Consider the following 17,615-nt stretch of genomic DNA (forward strand, 5'->3'; position numbering starts at 1 on the left):
AACAAATCTGGATCCCTAAAGATGGATACATGTGATATATGTTGACAGACTTAATGTGAAGGAATAATTGTATCTGATTAGTATTGTCTTTTCAGTCATTAAGAGTACATCATGTCACAGAAAACACTCAGCAAATACAGTGCAGCCTGAGCAAACACAGATGCAGATCAGCCAAACCAAACAGAACTCAGGGGACGTGATTTCACCGCAACCAAAATACTTTCACACTAACACACACGTTTACAAAGCTCTGATCTGTTTAAAAGGCTTAGAAAAGCATTTGGAAATAATCAGAAAAGAGGTGAAACTCAAGCTCAGATAAGTCCTGTGAAACACTAAAAAAACGTATTCAATAAAGTCCCAACAAATATGCATTTTCAAAGTCATGGTTAGCTTCTTACCATACTCTTTCTCTTCTTGCTGTGTATCTGTTAAAGATTAGACAATACCCACACACCAGAAGTGACTCAGTGCTCAGCAACGTAACACCTATTAATATCTAATTGAATCCACTGTAGGAGGTGCAGTAGCAGCTGCCGGTAAATACACAGGTGACTCACTTTTATTGTGTACACATACATAAATATGAATTATCAGAAAGTCAATTGATAATGAAATGCTTTCTTGGTGTATAGGAATTACAACATAATGCCTGCACCAAGTGGACACAGCCAACAATATCGTCGATATCATATGTTTGGATGAACAAAAAGTCAGTATTTGTACTTAAACGGCTCTAGCTTTATGACTACATCTTAGGGTATTAATTGCATTGTTTTTGTTGGCACACTGATTACATGTTATTCTATCCACTCAGATACCTAAGAAAGGCGTATCCCTAATTTGTAAAAACATTTTCACATCAGAACTGGTTCTAAGTACCCAACCCTGGCTGATGTTTGCCTATAAACACTGCATGGCACAGCTGTTTATTAGTCATGTCATATTTTGAAGGGTTGAGACTGTGTGGTTGGGGGAAAATGTGTCCGTCAAAGCTCATTGCTGTATCCTCAGAAGCTGCACTTTAAAGCACACTTGTCATTTAGTCTACAACCCAGTTGCTCTGACCTGTAGAAATAACCTAAATGCTACAGTAAGTAAGTGCACAAAAACAACGTTAGTTTATGCTTAAGTGACAGCTTTGTAGAAATGATACAATCAACTTAAACCTTTCTAACCCAAATCACAAGTTTTCCTCAAACCCATCCAAGTACCTAACGTAATATAAAACATGTTTATTTAAGTCAAGTTTTTGAAAGCACAAACGTATTTTGTCGTTTATTTGAGACCGGCTGCATGGTGTATGGTGAACCCCTGGAACTATGTCATTGCAGTGAGCTAGCCTTAAAGATCCCATGTCATGGCCATTTCTACTGATCATAATTCCATTGTTGAGGTCTACTAAAATAGATTTATACTGTGCAATTTTCCAAACTCACATTGGTTTCTCATACAGCATCTCTGTAAAGTATGTGTATTCACCGGTATTCACTCTCTGTCCTAAACGGCTTGTTGGAGCTCCTGCCCCCCCCCCCTCCCTGTGAGCCCAGGGTGCTCTGATTGGTCGTGACGTTGAGGCTCGTTGCTGCTGCTCGCAGCTGCAAGGAGCAGACAGGCTTCTGTGTCGGCGATACAGCAAAAACAAGCGAAACTCATCCTGAGCACACACAAACACTCACAGCCGAAGTAAAAACAATAAGTGTGGCTTGATATTGAGTAAGAAAAAGGTTTATAACGCTGTGAGCATGGGTCTGCGGCAGGGGCGGATCTACGGGGGGGAAAGGGGGGGCAGCTGCCCCCCCACTGTAGAGCCTTGCCCCCCCAGCTGCCCCCATAACTTTTGTGTCCCTAAAACTGTACTTGTTGAAACAAACCTACACTATGTCCACAAGCTTCTCAAGAAACGAAACAAGCAGTTCATGAATTAAAAGTAAATCATTTTAAATATCATCTTAGGCCCGTTAAAAACGTAGCTACGGCCCTGCAATAAACTACGGAGCGGCGTTCACACAGACTCACACCGCTCACACCGCTCACACCGCTGCAGAGAGACCGAGCTGTCCCAGCACCTGAAGGTGGATCAGCTTCCCCTGGGAGCATTTCCCCTTTGACTGGTTTTGTTTTTAATAAGGACGAGAGCTTGAAACATAATATTAATTAAAACTGCGTTCGCAGAAGTGCGCGCAGTGATGAGCGGGCCCTCGCGTCAGTGCGCCTGTCGGGGAGGGCAGCCGGTCGTCCCGCCGTCAAGCAGACCTGTGCGAGTCCTCCGAAATGAGCCGTTTGTCATTTCTATAATTTTGGCGTCCCAGACTCCCAGGTCCTCCGGCAGCGACCCGGAAACGGATGTCGGCGCGACGTGTCGAAGGAAAACAAATTTGTCTAAAGGCTCGTCGAGGATCGATTATCGAGGAGGCTGTCTGGAGGAGCCGTAACCGAGGATACACTGATTTAGAGGAGAGAGGAGAGAGGAGTCTCTCTGGAGGAGCTATAACCGAGGATACACTGATGTATTCTCCGGAGTGGATTTCAGCCAACAGTGATGTTTAAAAGAGGCGTGACGTATGGCTGGAGTTATGTCAATGAAGCACAGCTCTGCAAACTGTTCACGTTGTGATTATAAGTTAATTAAGATGATCAAATGTGCATCAGACTTTCTGGCCTTTACCGTTTGTTTACTCACTAATCACATCTCCCCTGGATGTTAGGCTATTTATTTGTTTAATACAACTGCTTTCATTGTGACGCGATGTTTACAGTGAGAACAGCTGCTGAGGTCAGTGCAGAAAGCAGAACAGTGTGTATAATATATATCGTTCAATAATATATGTAACAGGCCTACATTTCACACTTTATTTGTAGGCTTTAGGAGATATCTACAAATAAACAGTAGGGTTAGGGTTAGGGTTAGGGTTAGGGTTAGGGTTAGGGTTAGGGTTATGGAGTGTATAGGTGTCTGTTGTAATGAATATGCCGCCAGCAAAGGGCGTTGTTGGACAAACAGTAGGTGAGTGTGTGTGTGTTTGTGTGTTTGTGTGTCTGTTTGTGTGTGTGTGTGAGAGTTGATGTGCCGGGCAGACAGGCGGGTCTCAGTAGCTTAAGGTAGTATCTGACATATAAATGGTCAAAAATGGTACATTCTCCGTTAGCTTACGAGCTCCATGTTCAAGCGATCGACTATTCCTTTGTAATGTAGCATCACATTGGATATGCGCTTAAGTTGCCCTAGATTGGAATTTTTCCGATCATTTCCCTAAGACGAATTAGCAAAAATGTGCTTAAAATGCATGAAAAACACACAGTTTTCAAAATGCCCGACTTTCTGGGGGGCGGGGCTAATGAAAAGCAATTTGAAATATGTGTGCAATCATAATAGCAATTTGTATATAGCGTTTCGTGAATATCGGATAAACTATATGCGAGCAGTTTGGAGCAATTTGCGACATGTAAATCGTCAAAAATGGTGTATTCACTGTTAGCTTACGACCTCCACGAGTGATTTTTCAAAAATGTGCTCCGCAATTAAGTATCATATTGGATAGGGGCTGAACTTGTCCTGGATTGGAATTTTTCCAAAAATCCCCCAGGAGGAGTTTGCAAGAATGTGCTTAAAATGCATGAAAAACGCACATTTTTCAAAATGGCCGACTTTCTCGGGGGCGGGGCTAATGGAAGCAAATTAGTAATATGTCCGCAATTCCATGAGAAATGTGTGTGCCAAAATTGGTGAAGTTCTGAGAAACTATATGTGACTACCACACAATAGGGGGTGCTAGTGAGCAGATCTTTGGAAAAATTACGTTTTTTTTTTACATTCTCGAAAAGGTCGTGGGCTTTGACGGGTGTCCCAAGTTTTGCGTTCCGAAGCACATTTTAGCACATCGTCATAAAAAAAAAGTACAGGCCACGCCCACATTTGTCATTCGTTGCAACACTTTAAATATAAGTTCATACTCACCCCCAGAGTATGTCTAAAAAATAAAAAAATGATTTTGTCCATCAGTTCTTGAGTTATACATTTGTCATGTTTTTGGCGCCCCCTATAGTCCAAAAAGAAAATTACTTGTTGTGCCTATTCCCCAATACAGAATGAACCTTACCACCAAAATGTGTGTTTTTTGGATACATTGTTGATGAGTTATGAGCATTTCTATCTAAGCCCCGCTTTTTGCGAGTACGTTTTGATTCATGGCGGCAATATTTATCGTGTTAACATGCTCATTTTCTACGGTAATGTGTCTGACCCTCCAACGATGCTGTATACTAAGTTTGGTGTTGAAAAACAAAAAATTGAAATTTAAGTGAATATTTAACTGTTTAATAAAATTATGCTAATTTAAATTTAAAAAAAGTAGGCGGAGCTTAGGGGTTCAAGGAGATTATATGTAGAGCAGGTCCACCCGAATAAGTGAGCAAAATTTCAGGTCATTTGGAGTTACGGTGCGACTTTGTATATCTTTCCAAAAATGGAAATGGCCATAGGTGGCGCTATATAGCATGTTGGACAATTTGAACTCATTGACTCCAGAATATTGTAGTTTTCCCCGATTCTGGAATCCGTGCAAAATTATACAACTTTTATACTATATTTTAGTTTGTTTGTCTGAACACCTTGTTTCTCTTGTGCATTGAGAACACTTGTGTTAGGGCATGATTTAACAATAAATAGGTTATACAGTATAAAATACCACGTACGGTCCGCCCTCCCATGCTACCCTTGCATGACCTCTTGCCCCCCCTTTGCCACCCCATGTAAAATGTGTTAGAACCGCCACTGGTCTGCGGAGAACATTTCTCCGCGATCCCAACGTAGTAGCCCGAAAAACATTTACCCATTTAAACAGTCGTGGTAGATACCTTGTTTGTTTTCAACATCATAAATACACAAACAGCAATGAATACTTACAGGTTGTGTACCCGAATCTCCCGCTGGTCCAAACAAAGTAGGAACAGCATCGTACTTCAGTGCCCTACGCTGTACATATCCGGCATGAATCGCTGAAAGGTTTGGGAAGCTTTGTTTCGTGAAAGGCTGGCAGAGGGCGTGGCTACTGGGTATCCCTACGTAGCGATACCCAGGAAGAAAACATTGGAAAATGAGAAATCTCCAACGAGGCGTTTTGGGGAGGTATTTTCTGTGTTAGAGTTTTACTCCCTACAGGGTGTACTTTGAGGGTTTTTGACTCTGCAGACTGTTTACATGCATAAAAACCTTCATAACACACAAGGGGACGGGTAATAACCGGAAAAGCATGACATGGGGCCTTTAATTAATTTGTTTGGTTTATTGTCTCCTTCAAATCACCAGCAGTGATACAATAATGCTAATACCTATTAAACTGAGGCCTTTTGATGGATGCCATTGGAATTATTTGAATTCTACAAATGATAATAAGCATTAAACCTATGTATGGGTCCTTGGCCCTAAACAGTTCAAAAATGAAAGTTCAAAACATCACATGCTAATTTGACATCATGATTTTACCACTGTTCATTGGAGACAATTGGGAACTGACAGAAGGACAAGAACACAAGTTGCACAACTTTATACACAATTATCATCATTGAATTCTGATTTTGTTTTTGTTTTACTGTAAGCCAACATAGTTTAAAAGGTATGTCAGATGTTTAAGAAGAAACTGTTCATACGATAATAGAATATACAATAAAAATGATATATATGGTATAACTTTGCAGTAATATTTCTTTATTATTCTTAGGGTTAGGGTTACTCCTAAGTCTGAAAGTTCCTTCTTCCTAATAGTGATTCTTTTTAAAGACAGTTTGTTTGACGCAAGCAGCATTTGACAGAATTTGGAAGAAATAGTTGAGCATCTTCAATCTCTTGTGAAAGATAGAAAATGGTTTCCTGTTCTGTAGTTGTTTATGCAAATCCCTCCATCTGCCTGGTGACTGTAAACATACCCTTAGGCACGCAACCCCTACCTGATCTAATGATGTGTTTGGTCAATGTCAGCAACAATCTCTTTAGCTACGATGGTGCCAGTGGTAATGACACATGAAAAAGGGACACACAGCTACCGGTAAGCATCAAAGCTGGAGGACTTGCTCTGCAGGTTTCACAGGTCTTCCCGTAAGAACCTGAGACTTTACGGGAAACAAATATTCTTCTCATGTCAATTAAAATCAGTGCTAGATCGTCAGCGTGAAGATGCAGTCGTAACACTTTACATGGGTTTAGTTGAGTCCAATTGAAGGCCAAGTATGCACCAAGTATGTAGAACATGGGTGTGGTCCAAGCGAGGAGGGAAGAGTATCAAGCTTAAAAGTACAGAACGTCATTTGGGTGTTTGTTCATTCAGCCTATTTACCTATAGCCAAATATCTACGGGTTGGCCTTCTGGTAAATGGCTTTGCTTATAACAAGTGTGAACAACATTGTTAAGAGACACCAGTACCTTCAAACTCAAAATGTTTTTCACCTAAGGAAGTTATTCTTCAATGAACAGGTATTGGTCTATTGTCTGAGTGTTGTTAAGGTTCAATTCAATTCAATTCAAATGTATTTATATAGCCCAGTATCACAAAACACATTTGTCTCAGAGGGCTTCACAAATCAACAAACATGAATGGTAATGTAAAAACAACAAACATATCTGAGAATATAGTAAAAGGTTAAGATAAATGTGAACATAACAAATGAATGGGTACAAAACACAATGAGACAAATACAGTTAGAATACATAATTACAATTCCATAAAATGAAGGGTCCATGAGGATGTTTAAAAGGGAGTTTAAAACCAGTCCTAACTGTACGCTGTACTAAAGAGGAAAGTCTTCAGCCTACTCTTAAATGTGTGGACACTGTCTGCCTCCCTCATCAGCACTGGAAGTTGGCTCCAGAGGAACGGAGCTTGGTAGTTGAAAGCTCTAGCACCTGATCTTATTTTGTGGACTCTGGGAACCACCAACAGACCTGCACTCTGGGATCTTAGTGCCCTAGAGGGGCAATAGGGGATTAAAAGATCCTATAGGTAGGATGGTGCCTGACCATTGAGCGCTTTGTATGTAAGTACAATTATTTTAAAATCAATCCAAGGTTGGTGCTTACAGCTTATTGAGAATCTGATCTGAGTTTGTGCGTATTAGACTAATATTTGGAAAAGGGAGTGGTTGTGAGTGACTCATGCTAAATCAATTGTAATAAAGCATCCAACTACACAATTAACATCCTCATCATACCTTACCAGGTTTAAATAAAATGTGCCAGTGACTGCCAAACACAAGATATAATCTGCAACAGTCACGCAAGGGCTGTCCACTTTTAAACTTGTTCTGCTAAACAATTGGTCATAAATATTATTTAGGACAAAGGATTACTCAGTTAGGTTTAGGGTCGCTTAAGGTTTGGGTTAAAATAAATGAGTTTTTGTTGCAAAGGTAACAGCAAAAGTAAGGGTACTACGTTACATACGTGACTTGGTTACATACGTGACTTGGTTACATACGTGACTTGGTTACATACGTGACTTGATTACATAACTGACTTGATTACATAACTGACTTGGTACTAACTTCGGTATATCAGTTCAACAAATTGGTTATTGGTTATGCAAGGGACACAATCAGTGGCCCAACTTTGTTGCTTTATACTACATCACCTGAGTTGTTATTATTTGTATTTATTTGTAACTTTATATTTTCATGTATCGTTAGTTTTTAATATGGTTGTGTGCACCTTTTACTACTTAGATTATTTTTATAAACATCTAAGAGCCATAGTGTTTTGTACACTGATTTATTACATACCAGTACTAATGTACAAACAAACATTAAATGTCATTAAACACTTTAAGATCGACTATCTGGCTGTCAGAGGGTTATGTTAAATCATCGTCACACTGTGTTCACACTGGTGTGACCAGTGTGTGGGAAGACGGCGTCTGTGTTGGCTCGCCACTCCCTCAGCTCTCTGCCTTTAGCTATCCTGCTTTTGTTTTATGTATGTCAGAATGTCTCTGCTCTGCTCGTCTACGATCGCCAAAGGCGTCAAAGAGTCAAATGTAATGATACTGAGAAAAAAAAGTGTAACTGGGATTGTATTGTATATGTGGAAGCAAGCGTTTTGACTTTTCACAGAATTTTGACTTTTTCAAGGAAAGTGTACTTTTTTCAGAAATGTTGACTTTTCTCAGCATTTTGACTTTTCACAGAATTTGGACTTTTCACAGAATTTGGACTTTCCCAAGGAGAATTGAATTTCTTCAGAACTTTCTCAGGATTTTCTCTTTTTTTTCCAGAATTTTTACTTAATTCACAGAATTTGGACTTTTCACAGAATTTGGACCTTTTCAAGGAAAGTGTACTTTTTTCAGAAATGTTGACTTAAAGGGAGAATGCACCCAAAAACAAATAAACATATTTTTCCTTTTACATTTTTCCTTTCTACTGTAGTGCTATTCTTTCTGTTTTGCTTCTAATGTTTGAGACATTTTATCTGTATAGGTGTCCAGCTTTCTTCCAATATTTTCACTTCAATTATAATTGTGACATTCCTCAGAATTTTGACTTTTTCTGAATTTTGACTTTATTCACAGAATTTTGACTTTTCTCAGTTTTTTTACTTTTTCGAGGAAAATGTACCTTCTTCATAATCTTGACTTTTTTCAGAAATGTTGACTTAAAGGGACAGTGCACCCAAAAACAAATAAACATATTTTTTCTTTTACATTTCTCCTTTTAACTGTCATGCTGCTTTTTCTGTTTTGCTTCTAAAATTGGAGATTGTATCTGTATAGGTGTCCAGCTTTCTTCCAATATTTTCACATTTTTTTAGAATTGTGAATTTTCTCAGAATTTTTTTTCAGTGATAGGATTTATTCATACTTTTAAATGAGACACTAGAGAAGAGTAAAGGATCTTAATACCTTTTTATACCACCACTCAAATATAAGTTCCCTCTCGTCACCTCTCGTCATGCTGCGATTCTTCCAGCAGGTGTCGCCCTGCAGAGCATCAACCTGTGTTATAGGAAGGAGCTTCATTTATCCAGTGTATGGGAAGGAGTGTGTGAGCATATGTTTGCAGCTCCTCCCGTTATATTCCCTCACACAGAGCACTTGGTCAGTATCTTACAAATATTTTACAGGCTGCAGATCTTTGTGTCGCAGAGTCCTGAAAGAGCAGCATTTTTTTTTAACAATATGGAAAAGGAGAGAAGATCCTCAAAGCAGTACGACTCTTTGGAGAAGACGCAGGTGGAGGGAGCAACGCAGAAATCAAGTGAGTTATAATTAGAAGTCATTTAGTGTTTACATTTCACTGGATGCATGCTTTCATTATGTTGCTGTTTTAAGTATAGAGGAGATGTGTGAACTGCCCCAACTTTCTGCAGATATTATAATTAAAGCGTCAGGTCGCTATGGAAACACATTTACACCACCAATAAAATAATAAATATTAACTTTGCAATGAAAAAAAAATCCTGTAAGACATTATGGTGACAACATGTATCGAATTACTGACATAGTTTGTAGCGTAGAACAAACAACCAGTTGAAAAATATGAATTTACACAAACTATCTGTAAAACAAACAAATATATTTAAAATATTTATCTGCATTTAATTGTTTTCCAACATTTTTGGGAATATTTTGGAAAATTAACAACCTCTGGAATGTCAGAGGTTCAGAATCTAGTATTCAACTAATAAAATAAGATATCATATACAAATAAAAATGACATTATAGTGACAACATTTATAGAAATAATGACTTAGTTTGTAGCATAGAACAAACAAACCACCACCAAATTATTTTTGGAATAAATTGGAAAATGAATAACCTCAGAATCGAGCATTCAACTAATAAAGTAAAAAATCATATACAAATAAAAACGTATATATATCTTATCTATATTGATGCTAAGACTTCTATACTTACCTTGAATTTAAATGCAATACTTTTACTTGTAACAAAGTATTTCTACACTGTGGTATCACTACTTATACTTGAGTGTGTTTGTGTGTGTGTGCATGGATGTGATAGTAATACACATGAATGAAGTTGTGGATTCAGCAGATGCGTGTGTGTGTGTGTGTGTGTTTGGGGAGTGTGTGTGTGTGTGTGTAGACGAAATCCCCGGTGATCCAGTGTGTGTGAATGTCTTTTCACACGAGGTCTGGTAATTAAAAGCTGATCCGAGCTCTGCTGGATGACTCATGGTGAGGAGGAGGCTGCAGGCTAAATTGTTTTATTTTATTTTGTGATGCTTGAAGAATTAGTGTGAGGAAGTACACAGAGGTTTGGTCAGAGCGGCATGGTGAATTGGATCCAGGGAAGCACAAGAAGTATGAGAAAAACAAAGAGCTTTTTGAACATTAAAGCATGGAAACATATCACAGTAGAGACACTAAATAGTAACATGAACCTGAAAATAAGCATAAAAGAGCCACTTACTTCACCTGAAATGTCCAAATGCCTTTTTTAGGGTCTACTGTCCACCATGTTTTCTTTTAAATTGTCACAATACAGTAGTTTACAGTACAATGCTTCACATTGATGTTGTGTCAATGGTTTGATGATAATAGTTGAATTATTTGAATATGTGTATCTCTACTTATCCCGTTATCAGACCCAGAAAAATGGGTTTTGTTGTTTGTTTTCCAGCAGAGGATGTTGTTTCCATGGCGGACTCCACGATTACGATCGAGGACATCGAAGGAGAGCTGAGCAAAATTGAGCGGATAAGAGACATTTTGGTACGGAGGGAATCGGAGCTGAGATACATGTAAGAATTGCACATTTAAAAAAGAGAGACACAAACAAAAGGACACTGACAGAGTTACGACCCAAGATGACTCCCAAGAAGACTCTTTTTTTAGTCAGGAACGTTTCTCACTGAGGGAAATGACCCCGGTGAGGTTAAGGAAAAGTGGTTAGGAAAGACAGACAAACAAACATAGAACAACACATGTGAAATTGAAAAAATATGTGAAGGGATCTGAATAAACCAACATACTGTCAGCAGCCCCTCAGGAAACAGAGACGAAACACTGTGACTGTCAGAGAGAGCAGCCATGTGCACGACGGCAAAAAGTGTGTGAAGAAAACAGCAGAGCTTTAAGTCTGAGCAGAATACCAACACACACACACACACATTTTCTTTACAGATCTCAAAGGATGCCCGTTTCTCTGTTCTCTCTCTTATCCTTTCTTTTAATTATTTCAAATTTTTTCTGTCAATGCCGTCCTCATTATTTCGACTCATGAGACCAGCGACCAGCTCTGCATAATGCGGCTATAAGATGAATCAGGGAAAGAGATAATAATGACTTCTGGTTTTGCTTTTGCTGCCTCCAGTCTTTAATGTTACTGGTCTTTTAAGTGTAGGCTTTCAGTTTCACACATCATGTTTTCACTTTAGTCCATGATCCTCTGCATCTGAGGCTGACGAAGAGATGCACAACATCACTATCAATCATGTTGTTTTCATGCATGTATTTCATAACTGCAACAAAGACAATAACTGAAGCCCAGCCATTGTGGGGAGAGTTGGTATGACTGCACAATTGTACCATATTAAAATCATAGACAACATGTATATAGTAAGTAAGCATAGTCAACATGATGGCTTTTTTATGGCTTGGTTATGGCATTATGGACGCCGTCATCTTGTTTTTTAGGAATCAAAAGTGACCATATTTTGACGAGAAGGCGGAGATGAGAAAGTGCGGGGCCAGGTCTCATTAGCATGGCAAACATTAAATAACATGCTAATGCTAGCTTGGTTAGCAGGGCCCATCTGTAATTCACGTTAACTGTAATACAACTATTGATTGTGTAGCAAAAAACTATTTAATTTATAACAAAATGTATACAAAAAAAACTTGTCTCTTAAAGTACAATCGAATGCAGAACAAGACATTTTTTAAGGCAACTAAAATGCTGCCCAAACCCTGAATTCTCATGATCTAAAATGATTAATAATTCAACAAATTAGAGTTAGATGGAGAAAAAAATAGAACTGACTTTCATTTTTATCATTGCTAATTAACAAATGCTAGCCTTTAGCAGGTAACAGAGCTGCTCGCATGGCCGTTGATTTGCGGCTTTCTCCTGAAATCCCGCGCTTTTGCCAGTCAATGCAGTACAATTATTTAAACTCACTGTGTTGCAAAGAAGACTCTCATGCAGTAACATTTTAAATGAACTCTCCAAACTGGCAGCACGTTGCTCATCCTGAAATATATAATACCCTCTGCTGAAGGACACTGAAGTGAACCCTATTTTTGTTATTGACCAAGAGCTGAGAGTCCATTTTTCAATAACAGTCATTTCCCTGTTTATGCCATCACTATAAAAACTGTTTTTGCTGCCTCAAGTCTTTAATGTTACTGGTCTTTTAAGTGTAGGCTTTCAGTTTCACACACCATGTTTTCACTTTAGTCCATGATCTTCTGCATCCAGAGGCTAACAAAGGGATGCACAACATCACTATCAATCATGTTGTTTTCCTGCATGTAATGAAATGTATTGTATCAAGTGCAAAAAATACAATAACTGAAGCTCAACCATTGTGGGGAGAGTTGGTAGATGAAAGAAGAGGAAATAGTAATGTAAAAAAAATGAACAGCCAACTCCTTTATGTGTCTTTTAGTACAACCGAATGCTGGACATAAACATTTAGGCAATCAAAATGTTGCAGACCCTGATATATTACCTATTTTACACTGAATGGGGCAATATTTTTACAAAGAAGACTTCGAACTAGCGATTGAGACCATAAACTGATTTTGCTATCATTTAAAAGAAGGCAGATGTAAGGCACTGCCACATGGCTTCACTTTTTCAGACCTTTATGGTGTCTGTGAAGCTGACCATTGAGCGGCCCGACCAAGCAAGGAGGCAGAGGCAGAACGTCCAAATACAACCCGGTGTGGGCATTTATTACTCCTTGTGGTACATGACACAGCCTCAATATTACTGTCTCATGTGAACACAGTCACCAGCAAAAAGGATTTCCCACACACACCGACTAACAGGAAAACAGAACCTAAATACACACAGGACTAATCAAACCAACAAGACACAGGTGAGGAGGGAGGAGAAAACACAGGGCACCAGGTGAACACAATCACCAGCAACAGACAAGACGGGAGGGGGAACACTTTTCAAACTAAAACAGGAAACAGAGACAGACAAACTAAAACATAGACAGATCGTGACAAGTAGATGCAAAAATTACATATATTCACATTCTTCCGGTTTGGAGTGTGCACTCGATCCTGTCGCCTCACGGCGACAGGATTCAAAACCTTATACACCTAACCCTAACCAAGTCTTCACCCTAAAATGAATGATTCCCCTCATGGGGACCTCCATTATGTCCCCATAAGGGGGGCGGGTCCCCACACGTGACTGTGTAAACAGATTTAGGTCCCCACAAGGATGGTAATGCTAGGCCACACACACACGCACACAAACACACACACACACACAGTCTTGTGAAGCCCAAATGTGGGGCCCAAACTTATTTTACCCAATTGTGGGATCCATCCTTTCCAACTGTACTAGACCTCCGTGCAAAATCAGACAATATAGGAAAAAATTAGAATCACAATAATCACTTGAAATAAACATAATTCCAAGCTTTTGTCATCATGCTAGTTTTTTACCCACTTACTTGCCTTGTTACCAAAGAAACTGCAGAACAGCATCAGGAACATTTACATTCTACTTTGATATTTTTTACACCAACAAATTCACATTTCTGGTAAGATAAGTAATTACTTAGGTGATTAGCCTCATCTTAACATAGAAGATAACTAGACAGTAGACTTTGCAAACCATTTACATGCACAAAAATATATTTTCTACACGACAGGAGAGGGAAAACCCTAAAAGCAAAATAAGAAATCTTTGAAAACATGAATGATTCTTTCTAGCAGCATAAGCGGAACGCAATTGATTTCCCTTTCATTTGTATTAGTTGACGATTCAAGGATGAGAATTTGGTTTGGTTTAGGTAAAGCCCCTAGTTTTGGTAGTGGTACTTGAAATCCTTCTTTCAACATTGAACGTATTTTGCATTGGTTCACTTTTATTTCATTTTCATTCGGAGAGCAGAACATTTTTCATGTAATAGTTAACGGCTCCCCAGTCTCTATTTGTTAGGGCTTGAGGTTCGGCAGAGATACAATCCTCACATGCATCTTTCCCTGGAACCTGATTCTTGATTGTCCATTTCATAACCAAAGTGTTGTTCCACAGCAGCACTTTCCTCCGACGTCCAGCTGCGTTTCACAAATGTTTGTTTCCCTAGGTGGACATATAATAACATGTCATAGGTTTAAGAAGTTTAAGAGTAGAGTTGGGTGTAACGCGTTACAAAGTAACTGTTATTAATTCAGTAATCACACAATAGTTACTAACATTGCGTGAAAAAATTACTAGATTCTCCCTTTGACAGACTAGACTAGTAGTTACTAGATTATTCAGAAGTTTACAGTAACTTTGGATAATAACACGGCGGGCTTAATAAATGGAGCCTGTCTCTCTCTCTCTCTCTCTCCTGACAGCCCGTCTCTGTCTCATGCAGCTCGCTGATCCAGTGAATGAGTGACCCGACACGACAGTAAATAATAAACATTTATAACTAATAATCATAATGATTCAAAAGGGTCCCATGAGGTCAAGACTAGAAACCAGTGTGTGTGACAGGTTTATGTAACAAATCCCATTATGGCTAGTCTAAAAATATGTTCAATTCAGTTTCCTCAGTAAGATCTACACAAATCACTCAATTAGTAATGGGATTAAAGCTGTATCAGAAAAGAGTTTTAAAAAAAGGTCCTATCTTGAAAAGGACAACATTAACATATTGTGGAGACAGCTCCATATTACTGAATTACCTCAGTAGTAGCACATTCACTTTTTGATGTTTCATGGGAAGTCAAGTCTAAGGGGAGCGTCTCCTCCTCAACTCCCTCTGGATTAGTCTGCCCGTTTGTCACCTGGAACTGAGATAAAACAAGAATGTACTAAGAAGATAGTAACCATGTATGTTGAGTAGGGCTGTCAGTCGATTAAAATATTTAATCGCGATTAATCGCATGATTGTCCATAGTTAATCGCGATTAATCGCAAATTAATCGCACATTTTTTATCTGTTCTAAATGTACCTTAGAGGGATATTTTTCAAGTTTTTAATACTCTTATCAACATATGAGTGGACAAATATGCTTTATATGTTTGTTTATTATCATTTGAACAATGACAAATATCCTCATGAATATTAAACACAACAACCTCTGAACATTACAAATATTCGCCTCAATTCAACCTGGAACCTCTCTCATACAATAATACAATACAAAGTGTGTGTGTGTGTGTGTGTGCGTGCGTGCGTGCGTGCGTGCGTGCGTGCGTGCGTGCGTGCGTGCGTGCGTGCGTGCGTGCCGTGCGTGCGTGCGTGCGTGCGTGCGTCTGTATGAGACTTTTGTGTTTCTGCCCCTGCCATTCCCGCACAAGGTTGCAACATTGTTGATCAATTCAAGCACCGACACTTGTCTGCTCTCGCGGGAACCAATCTTTATTTTGTTCACACTCTATCCAAGCTGCAAATTTGGAGCAAGACACAATAAATAAAGCTTCGCCAGTTTGGGTCCTTATCACAACTGATCAAGATGGCCAAAAGATTCTCTGCTCAGAGGGCCTTGCAAATTATTTTGGAAGAGAGAGAACCATTTGATGATGATGTAGAGGAAGAGGAAGAGGCTTCAGAATGTGAGGAAGAGGATGAGATTGAGCATCAGCTAGTTACAAAAAAAAGATGAGCCACAGGACCAGCCGGTCAGCGGGCAAAAAAACAAGTAGCACTTTAATTCATTAATGTGATCTAACAAATGTAAAAGGGCAAATATTAACCACATGACGTCAAGTTCTCAGCAAATCTGGATCAGCTCCATGGTACACCCGTATTTAGAGATGTGGGTACGGAAGAAAAGAGAGAGGGTTTTATTTTCTGATACTTTGTAAGTCTCCTTACACACCGGGGACACATATTTATGTATAACATCCCTCAAAAAGTGCATTTTGCATAATAGGTCACCTTAAACATTATAACACAATATTGACTGTCAAAGAACCAATCTATCTTCAAAATGTGTTATGTATAGTGCTTTAATTTGTATGTTTATTGGGAAAGATTGATCATTTACAGAAAAAGAACATGGTTGGAAGGCAATACTTTGTGTTATATTAAGAGAAAACACTTTAAATCTTGTAAAGCATTTCATTTATAATAAAAAAACATTTATGAAAAAATTAAACAACTGTATATACACATCTATGAACTGTACACCTGTTTTAAAAACAAAGTTCTTAATGGCGAGCATTTTTTTGGGGGGGCGGGCGGGCCAATGAACATTACACTTAGTTTCATTTCATTGCTGTTCTTACAACTGCTGCTGTTTAGCTAACATGCATTATTGAGTTATACTGTTACTAAAAATCTATTTATCTTTTTACACATTTTTTAGGTTTTAGGTTTTGCTTTTAATGAAGGAAGTATTATGCTCTTTTCCCCAGGAACATAGTCATGGTATTATCAATGTTATCATGAAACACCTAGAAACTAGTAGGTATGATTCACTACGACTGTACATTAAGATAATAATTGATCATTGCACGTCATTGATTCAGAGCACCATCACATTTCACACTTCAAAATAAAATGTCATTTCAAAGTTTCATTCACAATGTTGTGTCACACTTGCTTTCTTAGGGCTTTGAATAACAGAACAGTACCTTTACAATGCAAACTTATTTTAATGCTGCGTGTAGGACCTAAACTATTCTGATTTCAAAACTAACCTTGTCTGTTGCACCATCTCTTACAATATCATCCCAGTAAACTGCATCGTTTCTGATTATGTGCTGAAAATCCTACAATAACTGTCAGATCTTTTGAATAAATAGCCCTAAAGAAATAATGTGTACGGTTCAATGTATTGATTTAGATATTGGAGAATGACTCCGACGCACCAGCACTGCCCGAGTTTGCAGCCCCTGACATACGGTAGACGTCTGAAAGACAAATAACAAATTGTTATTAGGGAAATGATATCTCAGTAAATGAAAAGAACTGCTCAATTTAAAATAAAAACTTGCTTCTTCTTCCACGCAGTCGATGGAACCAGTTCACTCCAGTGGAGGAAATGCCACCACTTGTACTCTAAAGTAGAAAACAAATGTTATATGGTATAAATTACGGTGGCCCTGAAGTGCAAGACACCACAGCATTTCACAAAACACTACAGCATTTCACAAAACACTACAGCATTTCAGAAAACCCAACAGCATTTCACAAAACACCACAGCATTTCACAAAACACTACAGCATTTCACAAAACACTACAGCATTTCAGAAAACACAACAGCATTTCAGAAAACACTACAGCATTTCACAAAACACTACAGCATTTCACAAAACACTACAGCATTTCACAAAACACTACAGCATTTCACAAAACACAACAGCATTTCACAAAACACTACAGCATTTCACAAAACACTACAGCATTTCACAAAACACAACAGCATTTCACAAAACACTACAGCATTTCACAAAACACAACAGCATTTCACAAAAC

At 38.6% G+C, this 17,615-nt stretch overlaps 2 protein-coding genes across 2 annotated transcripts in view; both read right to left on the bottom strand.

Annotated features, from left to right (window-relative positions):
• The window catches only part of LOC117479955 (adhesion G protein-coupled receptor F5-like), a 35,149-nt gene extending 34,666 nt beyond the window's left edge, over positions 1-483 (bottom strand). The window contains exon 1 of the mRNA XM_034127058.1: positions 402-483. The gene's annotated coding sequence lies outside the window, so the exon portion shown is untranslated. The remainder of the gene's footprint in view (positions 1-401) is intronic.
• Positions 484-15,814: 15,331 nt separating this feature from the next.
• The window catches only part of LOC117479956 (adhesion G protein-coupled receptor F5-like), a 28,063-nt gene continuing 26,262 nt past the window's right edge, over positions 15,815-17,615 (bottom strand). Inside the window, exons 27-28 of the mRNA XM_034127059.1 lie at positions 17,134-17,197; positions 15,815-17,049 (exon numbers count right to left, since the gene is read on the bottom strand). Coding sequence (XP_033982950.1) covers positions 16,979-17,049; positions 17,134-17,197 — 135 coding nt within the window. The 3' untranslated portion in view covers positions 15,815-16,978. The remainder of the gene's footprint in view (positions 17,050-17,133; positions 17,198-17,615) is intronic.

The sequence above is a fragment of the Trematomus bernacchii genome, unplaced genomic scaffold (genome assembly GCF_902827165.1).
Source record: "Trematomus bernacchii unplaced genomic scaffold, fTreBer1.1, whole genome shotgun sequence".
Taxonomy (NCBI): domain Eukaryota; kingdom Metazoa; phylum Chordata; class Actinopteri; order Perciformes; family Nototheniidae; genus Trematomus; species Trematomus bernacchii.